The sequence below is a fragment of the Chamaea fasciata genome, unplaced genomic scaffold (assembly GCF_029207755.1).
Source record: "Chamaea fasciata isolate MVZ Bird 193981 ecotype frontalis unplaced genomic scaffold, bChaFas1.0.hap1 SCAF_33, whole genome shotgun sequence".
NCBI classification, from domain to species: Eukaryota; Metazoa; Chordata; class Aves; order Passeriformes; family Sylviidae; genus Chamaea; species Chamaea fasciata.
Window position 1 is genome coordinate 2,825,787 of NW_027094118.1, and position 20,899 is coordinate 2,846,685.

Here is a 20,899-nt window from a genome sequence, read left to right on the forward strand (position 1 = left end):
ATTTAGATGATAACCATGCATCCACCAAAACACTGCACGGGGGAAATGGATGGAGTCTAGAGAATTAGAGCAGCTGCCAACATGAGGCTGAAGTTTGTAAACACACTTCTCATTGCAACTCTCCACAAAAAACCTTGGGACCTTTCACTACTCTCCCCAGAGGTTTTGGCCTTGTTATTAGTTTGCTTGGTGCCAGTTTGAGTGCCACTGAACCCACCTTCTAATTTATCCTAAGAATATTTAATTAGATCAATTTTGTGTTATATTATCATGCTTGGGTTTAACTTTTTGCCTTATTTAACATTATTAAGTAGAGAAAGGATAGGGCCTATAATTATTGACTTCACATTAGGCACAATTTCTGCATTCTCTGAATGCTTCCTCATGAGTTTTTCTCTGCTTGCTTAATTTATCCACTCCAAAAGACTGACTTCATAAACTACAATTACCATGGTTATTGTCATTGGAATATTTTCATATAATTAATGTATTTTAAACACACAGTCAAAGGTTATACATTTGAAATCATGTGTAACCTTCTGTATTGATATCAAGATTGAGTTCAAGAATATGATTGATAATTTAAATATTTTCCTTTCTCAAGTCATGGAGCATAATTAAATAATTATCAAAAAAAGATACACTGCCATATCATCCTATCGTCATGCCTATTCTATTATTCCTGTGGATTATTGGAGTAATCCATAATAATAAAGATCTAAAGAACAACAGTTAAGAGAAAAGATACAGGATAGTTCCTCCCAGTTTTGATACCATGAGACCTGTAAGGTTTACTCTGAAGGCCTCCGACGGGGGTTCAGAATAATTCATTCTGTGTGTGATATTCCTTATTTATAGCCAAAGCAGGGAATACGCTACAGCTTCTAAACATTTACAATCTCTAATCCATTTTTTTCCAACATGAGTAATTTACGTATCCAAGTCCAAACTGAATGAAAACTACGTTTTGATTTACTAAAATCTCATTATTCTTCTAATAGCAATAGGCACGAGAATGAACAGTAGTAAATCCTCCAATTCCCACTAACTTCACTGAATACCACACCTTAACTTTATAGGGGATAAAGATATTGAAGGAATTCTATACTGTTTGACAGTTCTAAGATCACAGTTTTGCCTTTGCAAACTGTATTCCAACTGCTGTTTTCAACATCACCTCATGCTACACAAAACTCACAATGCAACCTGCACAATGCCGATCGGCTCTGCTCCGACGGGCGGGAATTCCTCTCCTTCCAGCCGGGATCCGGGGGATTCGTGGTGGCCGACGGCGCTGCCCAGGTCACCAAGAGGCGCTGGGAACATGATGAGATCCAGGCTGAGGAATTAACAAATCCCCTGGGACACACCTGCCTGGAATGTCTCCAGAAATGTGCCAGATATGGGCGGGAGGCACTGGAGTAAAGGCGGAGAGGGCACATTTCCCATGGGAATATGAGATTTGGAAATGCGGGATTTGCGAGGGCTAAATCTGGGAACATGGGAACTCCCATGGAAATTCCATCCATGGATCTCAGTCATCCCATTCCCATGGGACTTCCATGGATGGATCCTGCTCCTCTACCATGCTGATGGGAATTCTGTAGGTGGACCTCACTGCCATCCCATTGCCGTGGAATTCCATGGATGCATCTCACTGTTATCCCATTCCAGAACCCCCTGATGTCCATGTGTCCGGAAAAGTGGAACACAGAATCCCGATGTTGTCCTGCCACACGTACAGATGTTACCCCAGCACCACGGGGATCAGCTGGATGGAGGGGGATGAAATCCGGGATCATTCCCAACAGTGACGGCGCCTTCCCCCCCCGGGCCAGGATCGAGGCGCTGCCGGAGGAGCGGGAGCAGCACCGGTGCCGGGTGGAGCATCCCGGAATGCCAGAGCCCGGCATCTTCTCCTGGGCTGAGGCGGGGAATGTGGAATGTGGTAACTGGGAGTTTGGGAATGTGGCGCAGTGGGATGGAGGTTCCCCTGCCCCTCCTCACCATCCCGTGCTTCCCAGAGCCGGAATCCAGCAGGAATCTCACCCTTGTGGTCGCTGTGTCCGTCATCGCTGCCATCGTGGTCATTCTCCTCATCGGATTCAGCGTCTGGAAGCTCCAATCCGGTTCTGCCCAAACCCATCCTGGGGGCTCACCCTGTTCTTCCCCCCCTCCCAAGACTCCTGGAAATCCCCCCATGACCCCACCAGTCCGCCCCCAAATCCTCCTGGGTCCCCCCTAAGCCCCTCACGGGGATTCCTGGGATTGTCCCCATGTCCCCTCCTCCAGGACTCTGGGGTTCCACCCTGACCTGTCTGTGCCCCCCTGGTTTCTTCCACAGCCCCCCCATGATAGTGGGGGCAGGGGCCGAGTGCTGGTGTCCCCCTGCCTGCAGCAGATCCAGGGGTGAGGGAGTTCAGGGGAGCCCTTAGTATTTTGGGTCCCCTGGGAATTGGGGTGACCCTCGGGGTCCCCCAGGATCTCCCTGAACACGTTGACGCTGCCCAGTGAGAAGGTTCAGACCCGGCACGGGGTCCCAGCTCTGTCACCTGCCCTGCCCAGGTACCCCCCAGCCTCTCCCTGGGAACCTCCAACCTCCCCGTGACACCCCAACCTCCCCTGGAACCCCAAAAACATCCCTGGGACCCTCCAAAAACTCCCCAAGATTGCAAACGCCCCGTACGAACCCCCTAAACCCTCTCAGGACATCAAAATTCCCATGGGACCTCCAAACATGCCCCCAAGCCCCCTTGAGAAGGTTTATACCTGGCACGGGGTCCTCATCACCACCATCGGCATCACCCAGGTAGCCCCAGACCCCCCCGGGACCCCCAAACCCTCCCGGGACCCCCAAGCCCCCCATGGGGGCTCCACTACCGGAATCAACGGGAGTGGTGTCGCCCTGTCAAGGGGAGTTAAAGCGGCGCCTGACTGTCGGGGGTTCTTAAAGCCGTGATGGTGGGGAGACCCCCAAAAATCCACCCTGGGGGGCACTCTCCCATTTGCTGCACTCGAGGGAGCCCCAGACAATGACGGGTCCTGGGCTGAGCCCCCCACTCAGCCGGGGCTGTGGAGGGAACTGTGGGCGCTGGGACAGGGCTTGGGAGTCCTGGGGTTTACTGGGGGACCCCGACTGGGAACTCCCTTCCCGCTGTCCCACCTCCCCCTATCCCCCCCTCTCACCCCTTTCCCATTGTTCCCCCAAACCTCCGCTGCCCCCAGCTCGGTTTGGGGGTGACCCACCCCTTTCCCACCGTGTCCCGGCCCGGCCCCGCTCACCCGAGAGCTCCCGGCCCGCGGCCGCACGGACGGAGGAGGAGGAGGAGGAGGAGGAGGGACCGAGGAGGAGGAAGAGGAGGGATGGAGGAGCTGGAGCCGGCAGAGGAGGCACTGCGTGACTTCACTGCTCTCTGGATCTGCAGCTCCTTCGCCCCGGGACCATCGCCCCCGTATCCTGCGGGTGACCGGGGAGGGGGAGCGCGCCCCAAATATCCTGGGCGGTTTTTTTGAAGTGGGGAGGGATGTTTGGAGCTCACAGAAAATACATTTATGGCTCCCGGGGCTTTTTTCTGTCGGGGCCGGGCAGCTTGATGTTTGGATCTCGCAGGGCTCCAGAGCTGAGGCGCAGATGCCCCTCAAGGGGACATGGGGGGTCCCCGGGAGGTGTTTTTGGGGGGTCCCGGTGGCGGTGCCGGCAGAGCCCCGGCGGGAGGCGGGTCCCCCCGCGGTGGGGTTGGGCTTCCTTAAGTTGGTGCGTGTCTCTTTGGTGCTGACCCTGCCCGCCAGCTAAACCCTGCGGGCCCCATAGAACCAAAGGTGCCCTGGGAGCCTGCAGGGCCTTGTGGAGCCAGGGGACCGCAGTGACACTGTGGATCTCCTCTCTGCACAACTGTTTTTCAAACCGCAATATCAGTAATTGCTGCCACGCCATAGGCTTAAATAATCCACTCTGTTCACTATTGTTTCAAAGGATGACTTTGATTTCTCCTTGACAATCTGCATCAATTCCTTCTCCCATGACATCAACGCTTTTCAAGGCCAAGCTCCAGTGAGCAGTTCTCAAACCTCCAGTGTCCTGGAGAAATCTGACTTCCTATTCCTGTATTGATAACTCTCATTTGCTTCTGATTTGTCCTAATTAATTCTAATGCATGAAGGTCCAGCCCTGCAGCCTCTGGGGTGGCCCTGTCAGGGGCCATCACACCCAGAACAATTTCCCCAGAAGTCAAAGTCTCACTGTGCACGGTTGTATTCGCAAACTGGGCGCAGCTGTGCACATCCAGGGGTTTCCATTTCCCCACTGGGTCCATTGTTAAGGGTATGGAGAACATCTGTGGGATGGGTTCTCCATCAGGACAGGTTCCCATCTCCTGATTTATTCACCTGCTCCTTCAACTGCCCCTTTGTCTGTTTGATGATCCTGCAGCTTGTGAATAGTCTGGTACATGAAAACACCAGCAGTCCAAATCACTGTATTTTCACAGTAACAGACAAAGCATTCCACACCACAGTATCAGCAAACCCCATAAAAATCGCCAATTTCATCCCTTCCTCCTTTATTCCTTGCAAGCAGTCTCACAAAGTTTAGCACTGACATTTGAGTCGTGGCCAATGCTTTTCTGTAGGGTATTTAGTGTCACATCCCTGAGCAGCCAAAGGTGGCAAATCAGTATTGTCAGCATTACTGCACATTATTATTATTGTTTCACATATAGAGATAGAGATATAGATAGAAACATAGATTTAGACATAGTGTAACACGAGGCTGGTGGGTTGGAGACAGACACACCACACAGTATCTTCTTGAGTTCTGACCAACAGCCACAATTTATTGTTCCAAGCTCCCTTTTATGGTGAGTTTGAATTTCCCGGGCTTGGAAAGCCAACTGGTTGGGAATCTCTGCACTGCCCACATCTCTGGCCAGGGGTGTGTCTGCAGCCAGGGCTTGGATGGGCTTGGCTGAGCTCTTTGTTCCCCCGGGGACTTCTAGAACAAGCCAGGTCAGCCCAGTTGGGTCTGTTATGATCAGACTCATTATGCCCAGCTGTGAACCAGCTGGACCCTGCTACATCTCCTGCCTTTGCTTTTATTAAAATGCAGATTGTTTTCCGTTATCCCATTTGCAAGGGCCCTTTTGCAGACAGGGTAACACAAGACAGCATGGGTTTAATTTGAAGGAGGTTTTGACAAACTTAATTCTGCTCAGCCAGTGATGTGCCCCATGTACCACTGGAGCTGCAGCACTCACTCCCAGGAGCTGTCAGGCGAGATCACAATCTTCCGGGCTGGCATGTTACAGGTTAACTGCTTATGGTTCCAAACTACAACTTAACACTAAAACAAGAAAACGTTCAACTTTTAAAACCCTGAGAAAAACCAATTAACAGAATTAACAAGATTAACAATTAACAGAAAAACAATTTGTAAACAGAAAAAACCACTCTGTAAACAGAAAACCAGTTTGTAAACAAACAGAATCCTTAAATGCACCGTCACTCTAAGAGTCCCAGCTCTCCACGAGGTCGGTGAACAAGCTGTTTCCAGCACTGTTCCACACACGGCTCCACACCGTCTGTGGAGGGGCCACCAGGAGAATGCTGCTGGTGGTCTTGGACAGGACGTAAGGTAGGACAGACACGTCGGGCAGGTGCCTAAAGCGTTCCAGTGTCCTTGCAAAGCACTTTGCAAGGCTGTACTGTTAGCAAAACACCATTAGAATTGCTCTTGTGTCACGGAGACAAGACAACTTTTGAAGCATCCGTAGCATTCAACTGTAAACACCTGCGACAACATTTGATAATTAACTGTGCAGTTAGTTCAAAGACGGTGGGTGCCGTCTTTTTTGCTTGATGAGGTGGAAGCATTCATTCTGGAATGTGCAAAGGATCAGGCCAGCGTGGATTCCACTGCCCAAGAACACCAGTAGGATGAAAACTAACAATGAGAATAAACACAGTGATCCACACCTCTGGGCATATCCGGTGGACTTGTCTGTTGGTGATAGCTTGCTCTGCTGTTTCAACAGCAGCTTTTGCCTCTAGGATTAATTTTCTGGGGGAAGTTAATTCAGAGTCACCCTTTAGGAGGTCAAATAAAGGTGCTAGCTGAGAGTCAGTCAGTCCTAGGTAAGGTCTGACCCAGTTGATGGTACCCAAGAGTTTTTGTGCATCGTTTAGAGTTAGAATTTTGGCTGGAAACGGAATTGTTTGTGGCTGTATGGTCTGGTTCATTATTTTGAGTCCCAAATATTTCCAGGGTGGTTGCTGCTGCACTTTCTCTGGTGCTACTTGCAGCCCAAGTGGTTTGAACGCTTGCAACAGGCTTGGCTGAATCAGTGAGAGTTCTTTTCTGGTTTGGGGTGCAATCAAAATGTCATCCAGGCCATGGTAACAGTATGCCCCTGGCAACTGTTCTCTCACTGATCAGATTACCTGAGCAACACCCCACTGACACATCGTGGGGCTGTTTCCCACGCCTTGGGAAAGTTCTTTCCACTGGTAACGTTGCACTGGTGCAGCGTTATTAATAGAAGGCACGGTCAAGGCAAACTTTGGGGTATCATCTGGGGGTAATGGAAGAGTGAAAAAACAGCCCTTTAAGTCCACAATCAGGATGTCCCAGGAGGCAGGCAGCATTGTGGGACATCGATGGCACACCAGGCTGCAATGTGCCCATTCTCTCCATCGTGGAATTGGTTTTTCTCAGGTCATGGAGTAACCTCCACTTAGCAGATTTCTTTTTTATAACAAATACTGGGGTGTTCCAAGGGCTCATAGATGGCTCTATGTGTCCTTGAGCCAGTTGTTCCTGTACCAGGGTTTTTAGGGCATCTAAGTCTCTCCTTTTCAAGAGACCACTGTGGTACCCACTCAGGCTGAGTAGTGAGCCATTTCAGAGCCAGTGTGGGGTACTTTACACCCTCTAATACAGCGGCCCCTGTCAAAAATCTGTTCCCACCTCAGCCCACTCCAGAGCCAGAGAACTCTAGGGAAGGGCTTCCCATCCGGGAATTTCGGATAGGACTGATTCCTCACCTTTAGATTTAAAAAGTGTCATTTTGTGCTGATCCGGCCAAGCTATGCCAATTTTGTTTTCGCAGTGGGCAGGCTCAGCACCAAGGACACAGACACCACCTGAAGGAATCAGTGAAATTTACGACAGTTCAAAGCAGCAAAGGAGCACAGAAGGAGCAGCTCAGCAATGCAGCCAGCCGTCACTACCACGGATTGCCCGCAGTGATTGAGAAAGATCCATCACCAGTTACCCTCAGCCTTTCCCATCACCCACACCCACACAGCAGCTGGGGAAGCTGTCACAGCCAAGGACTGCAGAGCCTCTCCCGGACACTGGGAATTCCTGCAGCTGCCTCCAGCCACAGCTGAGGCTCCAGCCTGGCTGGGAGAGGGCCCAGCTTTGATAGTGCTGAATAAACACACTGCCAGCAGCACTCCTAGTGCAGGAACATCTGGTTGCATCCTCCTCTTGGGTTTCTCCCAAAGCCTGGCCAGGGCCCAAGGAGGAACCAGGGGAGTTGCCTTTGACCCTACAGCCCCGAACAAGGCCAGATGTCAGACTTCATGGCCTTGTCTGGCTTCTAAATACAGAAAGGTCAATACATGTTTCACTAAGGAGAGGATGCATCTATTACAACGCTAATGACGGTGCCTATTTTGTTAACGAGCAGATACAAAGATAACCTTTGGCTGGAAGGTTCATCGAGAGGTCACCTTTGGCTCAGGGCCGCTTGTTCAGGCCTCAGTCAGGCCTCTTGTCCAGGCCTTGGCACTTCAGGCTTTAGTGCTGGGCTTGACACTGCTGGCTTAACACTGGGACTTGATGAGCTCCCAGGTCTTTCCCAACAGAAAGGATTCTATATTTCCATGGTTTTATCTGCTGGATTCAGTCAGGTCCATGTTAGCAGCATTACTTTGGTCAAAAAGTTCCCTCTTGGTCAGCTCTTGTGGCCTAAGGCTTCAGCTCCTTCAGCTCCTGGTGCTAAGCTGCTCACGCTGAACGAGACGACTCAGAGAGAAGAATACAGTTCATCCAATTCCTTCTGGGACACTGAGAGGGGAGGGTGTGCAAACAGGAGCATTGTTTGGTGTCCCCTCCTCTCTGCCCTTCACGCCTTTCAGCGCTTAGAAACAGCCGAGAGCTTTCTCCAAGAGTGCGATGAAGCAGCTGCTCCTGCTCCCAGGTCTGGCTCTCTCCAGTCTCTGACCTTGCCTGCTTTTGCCCCTCTTGCTGTGCCCTCTGTTCCCCCGGGGCTCGGTGGCTGCTGCCCAGGACTGTGGAAGTGGCACAGATCCAGGGGTCGAGACCCTCCTTCCTCTGCCCTTGCAGCTGCCTGCTCACAGCAGCCTTTTCCATCTGGAAGCTCCACGTGGAGAGGGAGTCCTCACCTCTGTTCCTTGCACAGCCCCCAGGAGCCCAGGGCTGCCATCTCAAGTCCCTGCGGGCCCTGAGGGCTCCCGGGTGCCTCAGGCTGCTGTGACACCGCTGCCCACGGGAGGGAACAGTGGCGGGGGCTGTGCTCAAAGTCAGCTCCATGTGCTGCTGCTGCTGCTGCTGCTGCTGCTGTGGGGGTCGTTTGTCCAGCCCTGCCCCAGACTGAGGGATCGGATCCAGGCCCTGCTGCTGCTCCCTGGGGATCAGGCACAGTTTGGTTGTCGCCGTCAGGGCCAGCAGAAGCCGTGGCCGGAGCAGCGGGTGCTGACAGTGCCCCGAGGCCCGGGGCCGGAGGTGTTCCTGTGCTGGGGGCTGGCCGGAGCTGCCCCTTGTTCTCCCTCTGCCTCCCGCAGAGCTGGGCCGGGCACAAGTGGGGCAGCACAGCAAACAGGGAGCCTGCCAGTCTCTTCCAGCCCTGTCTGCTCAGAGTTTGGGCCTTGGAGCTGCAGCTGGACACAGGCAGCTGCTCCTGCTCCCTCTGCGTGTCCCCGTGTTCAGCAGTGCTGCTCCATCAGTCTGTGCCCAGCAACGGGGAAAAGCCTCAGCCCTGCAGGGCCAGGAGCTGCCGGGCTCTGCCTGGGGAGCTGCTCCACACGGGAACCAGCAGCAAAGGACATTCCTTCCCTAGGACAAGTTTTCTATTAAGGAAAGAAAAAAAAAGAAAATTAAAAACAACACAGAAAAAAAGTGGAAGATAAAAACAAAACCCAAGTGCAACGTAGTAAAAATACTTTATAGCTTTGGATAAAGAGATAACTGAACTTTTTCAAATGAGATCTCCGTTATTTACTCCATAAATGTGCTGATGGCATGGATCCATCCTGCTGACCTCAGCAGCCTTTTAAAAAAGATTTTGTGGTTTGTTTCCAGTATTATCTTAAATTGTGATTGAAGCAATAGGAAATTGCTTTGTGCCCCGCCAGCTCCAAGCAGGACTGGGAATCTAAACTTTGCCAAACCCCAAATCCTTTACAAGACGACCTTCCTTCTCACCCTGTGAATGAGCTGCACATTCCCTTTGAAATTGTCAGGGGTTTCTCAAAGATGCAAAGTCCCACTTACAGCTTTTTGCTCTGCTTGGGAAGTGCAGAAGGGCAATTCTTCATCCATCCGCTCCAGACTGCACTGCCTTAGGAACGCCGTCCACTCGCCAGGTTTTGCTCACTTGTGGCACTTCTGGAGGAGGAAGAAAGGGCAGTTGCATGATTCCAGCCAAAAAAGGAATGAAGAGCGGGACAGACAAAACATCCTGTGGAGATCCAGGCGTTCAGCTGGAACTGTGGAGTGCTTGGGTTCTTGCCAATTGGATGTGGATCCCTCACTGCAATCTCTTGGCCTGCAGGAGAGTCTCACTCACCTGCAAAAGCAGAAAGCTCACTCGGTGGGCTCAGAATGGGCTCGTCTGATGCAAAGCTGTCAGAACAATGTGAGGGCAGAGCCAGCCCAGCCGTGCCTGGGGCTGAGCCCAGCAGAGCCCTGGCAGAGCCCAGAGCAGCCTCAGCACCCGCAGAGCCCGGCTGGAAGGAGAGAAACCAGAAAGTGCCCGTCAGCCGAAGGCTCCTGTCCCCTCGTCCCGAGCGCCCGCAGTGCCCAGGCCACGCTGGCCGTGCTCAGAGCTGGGCCCAAAGCTGCCCATCACTGCTGCCTTTGGGGGCAGAGCAGGAGGGCAGGACACGTGCCCAGCCTGCAGTCCGCCACGGCACATCCAGCCCTCAGCAGCTGCGCAGAGCCAAAAGGCAGCTTGACGGCCGAGTGAAGAATCTGTGGCGTCTGCCCCAGCAAAGGGAGGAACCTTTGGTGCCCGGCCAGGCCGTGCCATGCCCACATCTGGGAGCATCCCCCCAGCTGTGGACTCACCTGCAAACTGGGCCCCAGGGAGCGTGTCTGAAGAAGGTGCCAGAATCCAAGTCGATCATCTTCAGCTGCCGGTGGCCAGGTCGAGGAAGAGCTTGGCATCCTTGGGGTTGTCCTTGGTGTCTCCAGCAGCAGCCCCACCTGATACAGCTTCTCCAGGGGCTCCTCCTTCCCTGGGGGCCAGACCAGGCTGTCAGTGCTCTGCCCAGGGCCCCAGCCACCAACGAACCAGGACAAGCATAACTAGGGTGGATGGTGGCCACCAGTGCTTGCTACACCAGGTCTCCAGCTCCGCCCCAGCACAGATGTTCCCATCTGGTCATCCCTGCTCAGAGCTACAGGCAGGACAAAAACACTCTGGTTTTCTTTAGCACTGATTGCCATGAGATGTGTGGAGCTCTTACCTGTCAGGTCTTTGGATCAAACTGTGCACATGGACCTCTCCCATCTTCTGGGGCAGATGAACACCCTGCAGCCAAGGATCATTGAAGAGGTCTTCTAAGGATGGCCTGTCCAAGGGTTGCATGGACAAACACCTCCTGATAACATTTTGGCACTCTGAAGAGAGAAACCAGAAACCAGCAGTCAGTTGGAGAAGGATCCCGTCTGCTTTGCCCCTCCATTCCCGTGCCCAGGCCATGCTGGGTGTGCCCAGAGCTGTGCCTAAACTTCCCCATGGATTCTCTGTTTGGAGGAGAGTAGGACATGTGCCACCTCCTCAGCAGCTGCCAGAGCAGGGTGCTCATCAGCCTGCTGCTGTCTCCCAGCACCGGGATTCCCGTGTGCCCAGAGATGAGGACCCACCTTGAGAGAGCCATCGTGGGAACAAGATGCGCCCCCAGATGAACTGCTGGCCCCTCCTGAACGGGTGCTTCCCCATGACCAGGTGGTACAGCAGGAGGCCCAGGGACCAGATCGTCGCTGCCTCGCCATGGTAGCGTTGGTGGTGGATCCACTCTGGTGGGCTGTAGGGCAGGGTTCCTATGGAACACAGACGGAGTTCATCAGGGGATGCTGCAACTCCTAAAGCCTCGCCCCGGCATCCCTGGGCGTGTGGGGGCTGGCCCCCTCCCGCCTCCACCCAAAAGCAACTTGGCTCAAGAAATAACGCTGCTCCTAGCAGCGAGAGGGGGAAGCCGCGGTGCTACAGCCAGGCTGGGCCGTGAGATGCCCAGGAACATCCCCTGAGAGGGCTCACCTGCAAATCGCCTGTAGGCTGTGTCTTGGAGGAAGGCGCCACAGCCAAAGTCGATCAGTTTGAGCTGCCCAGTGGCCAGGTCGAGCAGGATGTTCTCGGGCTTGATGTCGCGGTGCAGGACCCCGCAGCTGGTGCAGTGCCGCACGGCCTCCAGCACCTGGCGGAACAGCCCCCGCGCCTCCTCCTCCGGCAGGAACCTCCGCTCCGCCAGGAAACCCGAGAGGTCCTGGCACCGCTCCGGACGCTCCAGCACCAACAGGAAGCTGTTGGGGAGCTCAACCCACTCCAGCAGCTGAATGATGCCACCACATCCAGAGGACAGCCTGTCCAGCAGCACGATTTCCAGGGGCGCACAGGCGCCGTTGGGCTGCCGAAGGACCACGATGCCGTCAGTGGGGCTGAGGCTGTGCCAGGGCTCGGGAACCCCTCACCCAGCCCCGGATGCTCTGGGCCCCCCGCTCAGCCCACGCCCGCTCTCCCTGCAGGGCTCCCGCCGGCTCTTCCCCTGCCGGGCCCCAGCTTCTCCCGCCGGCCCCGCTCACTCACCAGCTCGCCCCAGTGCTGGACGCGGGCCCGGGGCACGCATTTGATGGCCACCTGCGAGCAAAGGCCAGCAGCGGGCTCAGCTCGCCGCCTGCCCCGCCGCGCCCCGATCTTCTCCTCCTCCTCCTCCGCCCTCCTCCTCCTCCTCCGCCCGCCGCCAGCCCCGCCGCTCACCGGGGCGCCGTCCGAGAGCCGCGTCCCCGAGTAGACGCTGCCGAAGCCTCCGCGCCCCAGCAGCGAACCCAGCCGGTACCGGTCCTGCAGGGCCTCCCGCGCCTCCCCTGCGGGCGACACGCGGCCCTCAGCGCTCGGCCCGGGGCCAGACACGGCCCCCGAGCGCCCCCCGAGCGCCCCGGGCCGGGCATCCCCACCCGCCCCGGGCCCCGGCGGCTCGAGGCCGGCGGCTGCGCTGCCGAGCGGCGGAGCTCGGGCCGGGGAAGCCGCGGCGGAGGCGGCGGGAGCGGCCGCGCCGCGTGTGTCCTTAGCCGGGCCCGGGAGGAGCGGGGGCCGGGGCCGGGGCCGGGGCAGGGATCGGGGCCGGGGCCGGGGCCGGGGTCGGGGCCGGGGCCGGGGCCAGGCTCGGGACAGGCGCAGCCAAAGCGCAGCGATGCCGCCCCGGCCCCAGGCACTGATGCCCGCCCAGCACCGCCACAGCCAGCACCGCCAGAGCCGGGCGGAGCCCAGACCGCGGCGGGACGCCCGGGGCCGGGGGCGGGCCCGGGGCATGGCCCAGCCCTGCGGGGGGAGAGGGAGAGGCCGGGACGGGGACGCCGAGAGGGGCCGGGGAGGTCGGGAAAGGGACACCGGGAGAGGCTGCGGGACAGCGAGACAGAGTGCGGGACAGCGGGAGAGGGAGAGGAGGAACAAGAGAGGGACGGGGAGGGGCCGTAGACGCCGTAGACTCGCTGCTGCCGCTGCTGCTGCCGCTGCCGCCGCTGCAACTGGAGCCCTGGGGCCGTTTGTCCGCGTGTCCGTTCCACGCTCCAGCCCCGCGCTCCCCGGGGGCAGCCCCCGAGCCGCTCCAAACACGGCAACTTGGCCGTGCTGAGCCCACATCCAGAGGCCTGACTCCTGCGCCGCGGCAGAGGAATTCCCTCGGTCGCTGCTCTGCATTGTCCCTGCTGAGGCTCAGACACTGTCAGGACACATTCCCTGCTTGTAGGATTCGTGCCCGACCCAAGCACTACGCTTATGTCTCCAGCGTTACTTTGCAGCAAAAACAGGGGAAGGCAAACTCTGTCTATGGCCCATGGTATTTTCGAGGGTCTAAAACTCACTAAGTCATCTATCTGAGAGGTGAGATCCATTTGGAATTAATGGCACGGAGAAGTAGTGCAACACGGAAAAGGGAAGCATAGAAATAAATAGAGGAAAACCTCTTGGTTTATTTCTTGCATTTTCATTTCACTTCTGGAAAGCTGTTGCAGTTTTCCAGCAACCTTCACCACAGTCCCAGCTGCTCTTTTCAAGAACCTTTGGTGGAGAACGAGGTCGAGCTGCTGGCACAAGATGTGCCACCAACTGCAGCTTCTCCTGGATTTCCATACTGAGTGCAGCACGACTTTTGCAGCAAAGCAGGACAACTGTTTGGTAAACTTTACAATTTGTCCTTTCTTTTTTCCTTGTGGGCTGGGGAGTTGTGCCTTTGGTAAGGTTTTCCTTGTTACTGTTTTAATCCAAGAAAACAGGAGGTGGCACCAGCACTTGTTGGGGAATGCAACCCTGACTGAATCCAGAGACAGAATCTCCCTGACACTGTGTGAGCTCCCCGGGCTGGGCTCAGGTTCCTGCTGGGACTCTGCAGAGAGCTCCAGCTGGGATCAGCAGCAGCTGGAAATACCTCTGGGCATCTCCCTTTTCTGCTGCTCGGAGGAAGCAATGAAGTGAGTCAAGAAGTTCTGGTTTTTCTTTCTCCGGGTGCATTTTTGCATTGTGTTTGACACCCCAGCGGCAATTTTTGTGATGGCCTCTCTAAGTTGATTCTATTTCAGCAGCACCAGCAGCAGGGCTGTGTTGGAGCGCTGTAAATGTGGCCGGTGTGGCTTTAATTCCCCTCGACTTAGTGCCCGGGGACTTGGGAGCATTTCAATCTCTTCTTTGCACGGTGCCTGCAACAGAAAGACTGAGTTCACTGTCACAAAAGCACAGCGGGTAGCAAGGATGGAAAAAGGCAATTGCAGTTGTCCTGATAAAATCCAGTCGGCAGCCAGAGGGGCGCAGCAGCCGCCGCGATCTCCAATTGCCAAGGCAAAGGCAGCAGCAGCCTCCTGCCGTCACCTCGGGCTGAGTGAAACAGTGCTGCAAACAGCGCTGGAAGCCGACCCTTCCTTTCTCTGGAGGCTGGGTCGGGGCAGCACAGGCGGGCCCTGAGCAGTCTGGGCTGTTGGCGGGTGAGCTTTGCTCCAGGCCGCAGTGGAGCCGGACAAAGGCCTTGGAAGGCGAGGCAGGAGCAGGTGGGAAGGGGCCGGCGCTGCTGCTGCTCCTGCCCGGGAGCCCCGGCCGGGCCGGGCCGGCGCCCGCTGCGCTGCGGCTCCTGCTGCTGCCAGAGCCGGGCGGGCCTCGGGGACAGGGAATGGACACGGGGGGACAGCAAAGGCCGGCGGGGCTGCGGGGATGCTGGTGCTGGGGCCAGCGCCGGCACGGAGCTTCGGCCGCAGTTGACCCGGAGGGAACCGCTGGGCAAAGGCTCCATTTCAGCCTTTCTTTCCTCACGGCTGCGAAACGACCGAAATAAAAGGAGAACCAGCAGGGCCCGGCCCCTTCTCCTTCGGGAGGAGCTCCACGCCTGGGGCCGGGAGGGGCCCTGAGGGGCCGGGAGGGGCAATGAAGGGCCATGAAGGGCTGTCGGGGGCCAGGAGAGGTTCTGTGTAGCCAGGAGGGGTTTGAGGGGCCGTGAGGAGCCTCAGCCCCGGCAGCAGCGGGGTCCCACCGTGTCCCCAGGGCAGGGCAGCCGTGAGGGGCCGCGAGTGCAGACGTGGCAGCAGAGCGGGCTTGGGGCACCTCCGGGAGGGGATGAGAGCCTTCCCCAGCTCCAAACCACACCAAACCCACCACTAACAGGGTTTCCCATCTTTAGAATCCACTGGCAACTTGGAGTCCACTGAACCGTTTAATCCCAGTGGAAAATGCATGGGAATTTTCCTAATGACTTACATCCAGCCTTGGTTAATCGTGTCTAAGATTTAAAAATCTGACCAGTGAAAAATAACACTAATAAATAATAAGAACAATAGCAAGAAATAAACTCCCAAATCCCAACACTCAGCACCACACCAAAATGACAAACCTCATTTTTCTTTACTAGCACAAGGTTCATGAAAACAAATGCTGTTAACTTTCTCCACCTCACATCTTCCCCGCCAGACAAATGAGGCCGTTTGCAGTGTTTAATACAAGTCACAATGGAGGGCTGGAGGGAAGAACGGGGAGACACTACCAATTTACATGTCAAACCCAGCGGTCCAGCTTCAACGTGGAGAGAATAAAATGGAATGGGGGCAGGGGCTGGTCAGATGTTCCTCTAAAGGATGGCAAAATCACCTCCAAGTGAACAGGAGGGGAAAATCAATCCCTATAAACCACCCAGGGTGTTCAGGGACTCAGCTGTGAGCAGCTGGACATGGACAGAGGCATCTGGAACAGTTCTTTCCTCAGGCTGAGCTCTCCAGCCTGGCCCTGAAGTCAATCAAGTGCTTTCCCAGAGCATTCCATGGTTGCCAACCACCCTTCAAGATGTGGCTCACAGGAGCAGAGAACCTTTCTCAAGGTTCTGAGCAGAAAAGTGGCAAGAGATGCCCAATTCAGAGCTCTGTTTAAAAACCTGGAAAATAAAAATCAGTTGAACCCTGAAGCCCAGCGGTGGCTCCCAGAATCTCAGAGCCAAGGGGAAACGGGAAAGGCTTTTTACAAGAACCAACGCTGAAGAGCTCCCAGATGAATGTGTGTGACATTTTGAGAGGCTTCCAGTTTTCCACAGTTTTCCTTGAATTGTTGAAATTGATTTTGCCTTTGCCTCCTCTTGCACTAAAGGAGCCTCATTTCAGCAGCCAGGAAGGCAAAGCTCATTCCTGGCCCTGGCTGCTGCTGTCCGTGCAGCATTTCCATCCCTCCCGTGGCCTCTTCCCTCAGGGTCCCCAGCAGCAGCAGCAGCTGCCGGAGCAGCACATGGAAGCTGCAGATGGAAGTGCTGCCCACCCCAGCCTGAAGCTGCACAAGGATCCTGCTGCCAGGAACCCCAATATTCCCTCCCAGGGGCCCTGCAAACAGTCACCAATTTTCAGAAGAGCAGTGTGGACAGCAGCTGCACCTGGCCGTTATCCTCTATGAAAGGAAGAAAAAAAGACCTCAGCATCGGCTGCTTGGGGCTCAGCTGGGCGTGAGCCTGCAAACCCACAGGGCACCAAGTGTTTGGTGGGCACACAGTGGCCGTGGCTGGGGGCACAGAGCCTTGCATGGTCAGAGAGTGGCAGGAGCACCGCAACCAGCTGCAGGGCGACAGGGCTGGGTCTCAGCATGTCCTTGTCCAAAACTGCAAAGCTGAGCATCACGGCCGTCATCCTGACTGACTGTTCATCTGTGTCCCGCAGGAGCTCCACAAAATGTTCAGTCAGGGGCCACACTTTTTTGGCCTGTGAGGAACACAAGTCGTGAAACGCCGCCCTGGTGCCAAGAGGGCCCAGAGGCCAAAGGCCTGTCCCGAGGTACTCGGGCAGCCGAGCCAGGAGGCAGGAGAGCTGGGAGCAGCTGCCTGAGCTCTCGAAGGCCAGCCAAGCCCAAGCGACTGCATTCCCCAGCTCAGCTCCAGCCACTGCCCCCTTGTCACCATTGAGGGAGGGATCCTCAGTGAGCTCGAGAAGGGCCCTGAGCGCAAGGTTACACCTTTCCCTGCACTCACTCCGCAGGTGCTTTGGGGGAGCGCCAGAGCAGCCGGCTGGCAGGAACATGGCAGCTCCCCGGGGGCTGCTTGTGGCCTCTGACACCCAATTCCTCAGGGCTTCCCACCAGCCCAGCCCCTCAGAGTCTCCCCCAGCCCGGCCAGCCTGCCCGGCAGCAGAGGCGCAGCCCCACAGCAGCTCCAGAGGAGCCCGATCAAGAGGCACCGCGGAGCCCTCAGCAATCCGGCCAGCAGCACACGGGCAGGAGGACACAGACGGCGGTTCCTGGCTGGCACAGGGCTTGTGGCCATCTCCAGGCTCCGGCCTCGCAGGGATGCCCACAGCTCCGGCCCCCGCCCACGCGCTCTCTCGGCAGTGCAAAGGCTTCCGCAGGACCACCGAGGGCCGAGGGGCTTCTGGCCATTTTCCCTGCAAGGCTGCACGCCTGGGCAGCTTGCTGAGCACAAAGCACCCTTTTCCCCCTCTTCCCCTGTGCACCCAGGGCAGCAAAAGAAAAATCCTAGGAGTCTGTGTATTGTAACACATATCCTATATTTATATACTGAAGAAAAAAAAGAAGAAAAGAAGAATCCTGTAGAAGAAGAAAATCCCCGCTGGCTCAGTTGGCCCCAGCAGGCAGAGTGTCCCAGATCAGCTCTCCGCAGAGCTCCAGCAGCGCAGCCAGCCCAGGCCCGACAGTCGAGGCCGTGTCTTCCGTGCCCTGCGGAGCTGATCTCGCAGCTTCCGCAGGATGGAGTACGGAGCTCTCTGGACTGCCCGGAGGACCAAGGCTGTTTCAATGGCCAGGTTTCTGATGGCAGGGCTGCTGTCATCTGCCGTGTCTTCAAGGGCTGCAAGACAGAGGAACACGGGGCCATAGCCCTGATCAGCAGGGACCCGAGGAGAGCCCCCTGCCAGGGCCAGCCCAGCCCGCTCTTGCCATGGCCACGAGGGAGCAGGGACCAAGGGGATTGAAACATTAATTTTGAAGAATTACAGACTTTAACTGGATATTGCTGAAGTAAGACAGATAGACTTCCCCTTTGATAAGCAGAAGCCGGATTTAAGGAACTGATAAATCATGGGGCCTGTCAACTTATGTTTGTGTGTTCTGACTAATCAATAGGCTTCAAGAAGGACAATGAATTCAGAAATCAAATACTCCTGGGAAAACGGGATTCAGTCGTCACGCAACGCTAAAAGGTTAAAAAGTCAAAGCGAAGAAGACTCACTTACTTCATCATTTTGAGACCCCGCCCCATAAAAAAGACCACCGACCCATTTCAAAGAACAAACCACGCATGCTTAATAGCTTTTGGCTAATTACCATAGGAAGCGGGGGAATGGGAGGTACTAAAGTCATGAATATACATTTGTGTTTTGGGTATTCAATCCTTCTGTACATAAAAAGACCCTGTGATCTTCTGTGAGCGCGCGTGTGTTCGGGAGGTATCCCGCACGCTGCCCGGCGTCGTAATTAAACATACACTTTCTAACTCTAAACTGCTGGAGAGTCTTTTGTCCGTCATTGTTGGATATCGGCATTAGGGCGATATTCCTATTTTTTTAATAATTCAATAGAACACCCCAAATTGCCCAATATGGACCCCAAATTTCCAAGAATTAGCTGTATAGAGCCAAAAATTCACAAAAATTTCCTTTATGGGCCCCAAAACTCCACTATAGAGGTGCCAAGACTCCCCCAGACCCCCTTACATCCCATGCAGAGAACCCCAGATCCCCTATAGGGTCCCCCAGGCGCCCCCGGACCCTCTATCGAGCCCCTATATATCCCCTCAGACCCCCCTGGGGACCTCCAGACCCCCCCAGACCCCCCAAATCCCCCACAGACACCCAGACCCCATTTAGGGACGCCCGGACCCCCTTTACGAACCCCTACGGACCCTCTACAGAGCCCCCAGACCCCGATAGAGCCCCGAGACCCGCCCAGCCCCCTTTAGGGATCCCCAGACCGCCCTAAAGCCCCTACAGACCGCCCCAAATCTCCTGCAGATCCCCCATAAAATCCTCTAAGGAGACTTCCAGGTCCCCCCAGACCCCTATAGATCCCCTATAGATCCCCTATAGATCCCCCATTGCCCCACCGTAGGTCTCGGACACCGCGGAGCCGGCTCGGGGGACCCGGAATAAAGATGGCGGCGCCCGGGAGAGCCACCTCTGGGTAATGTACGCATGCGCTCGAGGGAACGCGCCAGCAGATGGGCGGGGCCCAAGGGAAAAGAGGCGTGGCCAATGAAAGGGCGGGGAACGAATGGAACGAGGCGGGGTCAGAGAAGGGCGGGAACTGGGAGGGGAAAGGGGCGGGGTCCAGGAAACGGCGGGAATTCTGAGGGGAAATGGGCGGGGTCAGGGGAACGCGCGGTCCTAAAAGGGCCCGGTTTGGCTTAAAATCACCCAAAAGACCCTAAAATCTCCGGCACCGAGACCGAGATCGACACCAGAAACGGCACCGAGACCGAGACCGACACCGGAACCGAGACCGGCACCGCTCCGGGACCCGCACTGTGGGACCGACACCGAAACCGGCACCAGAACTGGTACCGGAACCAAGACTGAGACCGACACCGGCACTGGGACCGGCGCCGGGAGTGCTTCGGAACCGGCACCGGCACCAGGACTGCTCCAGGACTGCGGCCAGAACCCAGACCGGGAGCGCTCCGGGATCGAGACCGAGACCGGCACCGGAACCAGCACCGAGACTGGCACCGCTCCGGGACCAAGACTGGGATTGGCACTGGGAGCACTCCGGGACCAAAAACGGCACCGGCACCGCTCCGACACCGAGACTGAGACCAGGACCGAAACTGGAACCGGCACTGGCACCGAGACTGGCACCGCTCCGGGATCGAGATCGGCACCGCGACCGGAATCAGCACCGGGAGCGCTCCGGGACCGAGACTGAGACCGAGGCCGAAACAGGGACCGGGATCGGACCCGGAATCGCTCCGGGATCGGCTCCAGGATCGCTCCGGGACCGCCGCGTTCGCTCCGGGGAGTTTTGGCCGCGCCCCGGGCGGGACTGGGAGGGACTGGGAGGTTGCCCTGGGCCGGGCGGGACCGCCTCGGTTCGCATCGTTCCGAGGCCGCCACCCCGGTCCAGATGATCCCAGTCTCTATGGTTCTGATCCAGATGGTCCAGCCTGTGAAATCCCAGTCCATGTAATCCCAGTCTGTAAAATCCCAGTCCATGTGACCAAGAACTCTCCAAGTTTGATTTACTCTCAAACCACATCCCACCCACCCAGCCCCACACAATCCCGATCCCAACATCCGCCCACAAAAATATCCCCAAACTCAGGAACCGCCCCCGGGATATTTGGGGCGAGCTCCCCCTCCCCGGCCACCTGCGGGATGGGGGGCGATGATCCCGGCGGTGCCGCCAGTTCAGGGAGCGCTGGAGCCGCCGCTCCCTCCGCTCGTCTTCTCCTCCCGCTCCTGCTGCCGCGGCGCCTCTTCCTCCCTCCCTCCTCCTCCTCCCCCGGGCCCGGGCCCGGCCTGGGAGGGCGGGGCCAAGGAAAGGGCGGGAACTGGGATGGCAAAGGGGCGGGGTCAAGGGGACGCGCGGTCCTAAAACCGCCCGAGTTCGCTTAAAATTGCCAATTGTGCCGAAAATCCACCGTAAATCCACCAGGTTTAGCTTCAAATCATCCAAATGGGCCAAAAATCTCCGGGAACGGGACAAGATCAGCACCGGAACCCGCAGCAACACCAAGGCTGAGACCGTCACCGCAACTGAGACCGGCCCCGCACAGGCACCGGCACTGGGACCGACACCGAAACCGGCACCAGAACTGGTACCGGAACCAAGACTGAGACCACGACCGACAATGCGACCGGCGCCGGGAGCGCTCCGGAACCGGCCCCGGGAAGGCTCCAGGACCGCGGCCAGAACCGAGACCGGCAGCGCTCCGGGACAGACCGAGACCGGCACCGGAACCAGCTCCGAGACTGGCGCTG

General features: G+C 56.5%; 1 protein-coding gene and 1 pseudogene across 1 annotated transcript; one reads left to right on the forward strand and one right to left on the reverse strand.

Moving 5' to 3' along the window:
- The window catches only part of LOC136303420 (class I histocompatibility antigen, F10 alpha chain-like), a 53,575-nt pseudogene extending 49,135 nt beyond the window's left edge, over positions 1–4,440 (forward strand).
- Positions 4,441–10,706: 6,266 nt separating this feature from the next.
- LOC136303434 (serine/threonine-protein kinase pim-1-like) lies at positions 10,707–12,773 on the reverse strand. The gene is made up of 5 exons (XM_066207103.1): positions 12,222–12,773; positions 12,051–12,101; positions 11,505–11,871; positions 11,111–11,287; positions 10,707–10,864 (listed from the first exon to the last, which is right to left on the reverse strand). Exons 1-5 carry the CDS (start codon positions 12,771–12,773, stop codon positions 10,707–10,709), a joined length of 1,305 nt encoding a protein of 434 aa, XP_066063200.1.
- Positions 12,774–20,899: the final 8,126 nt, after the last annotated feature.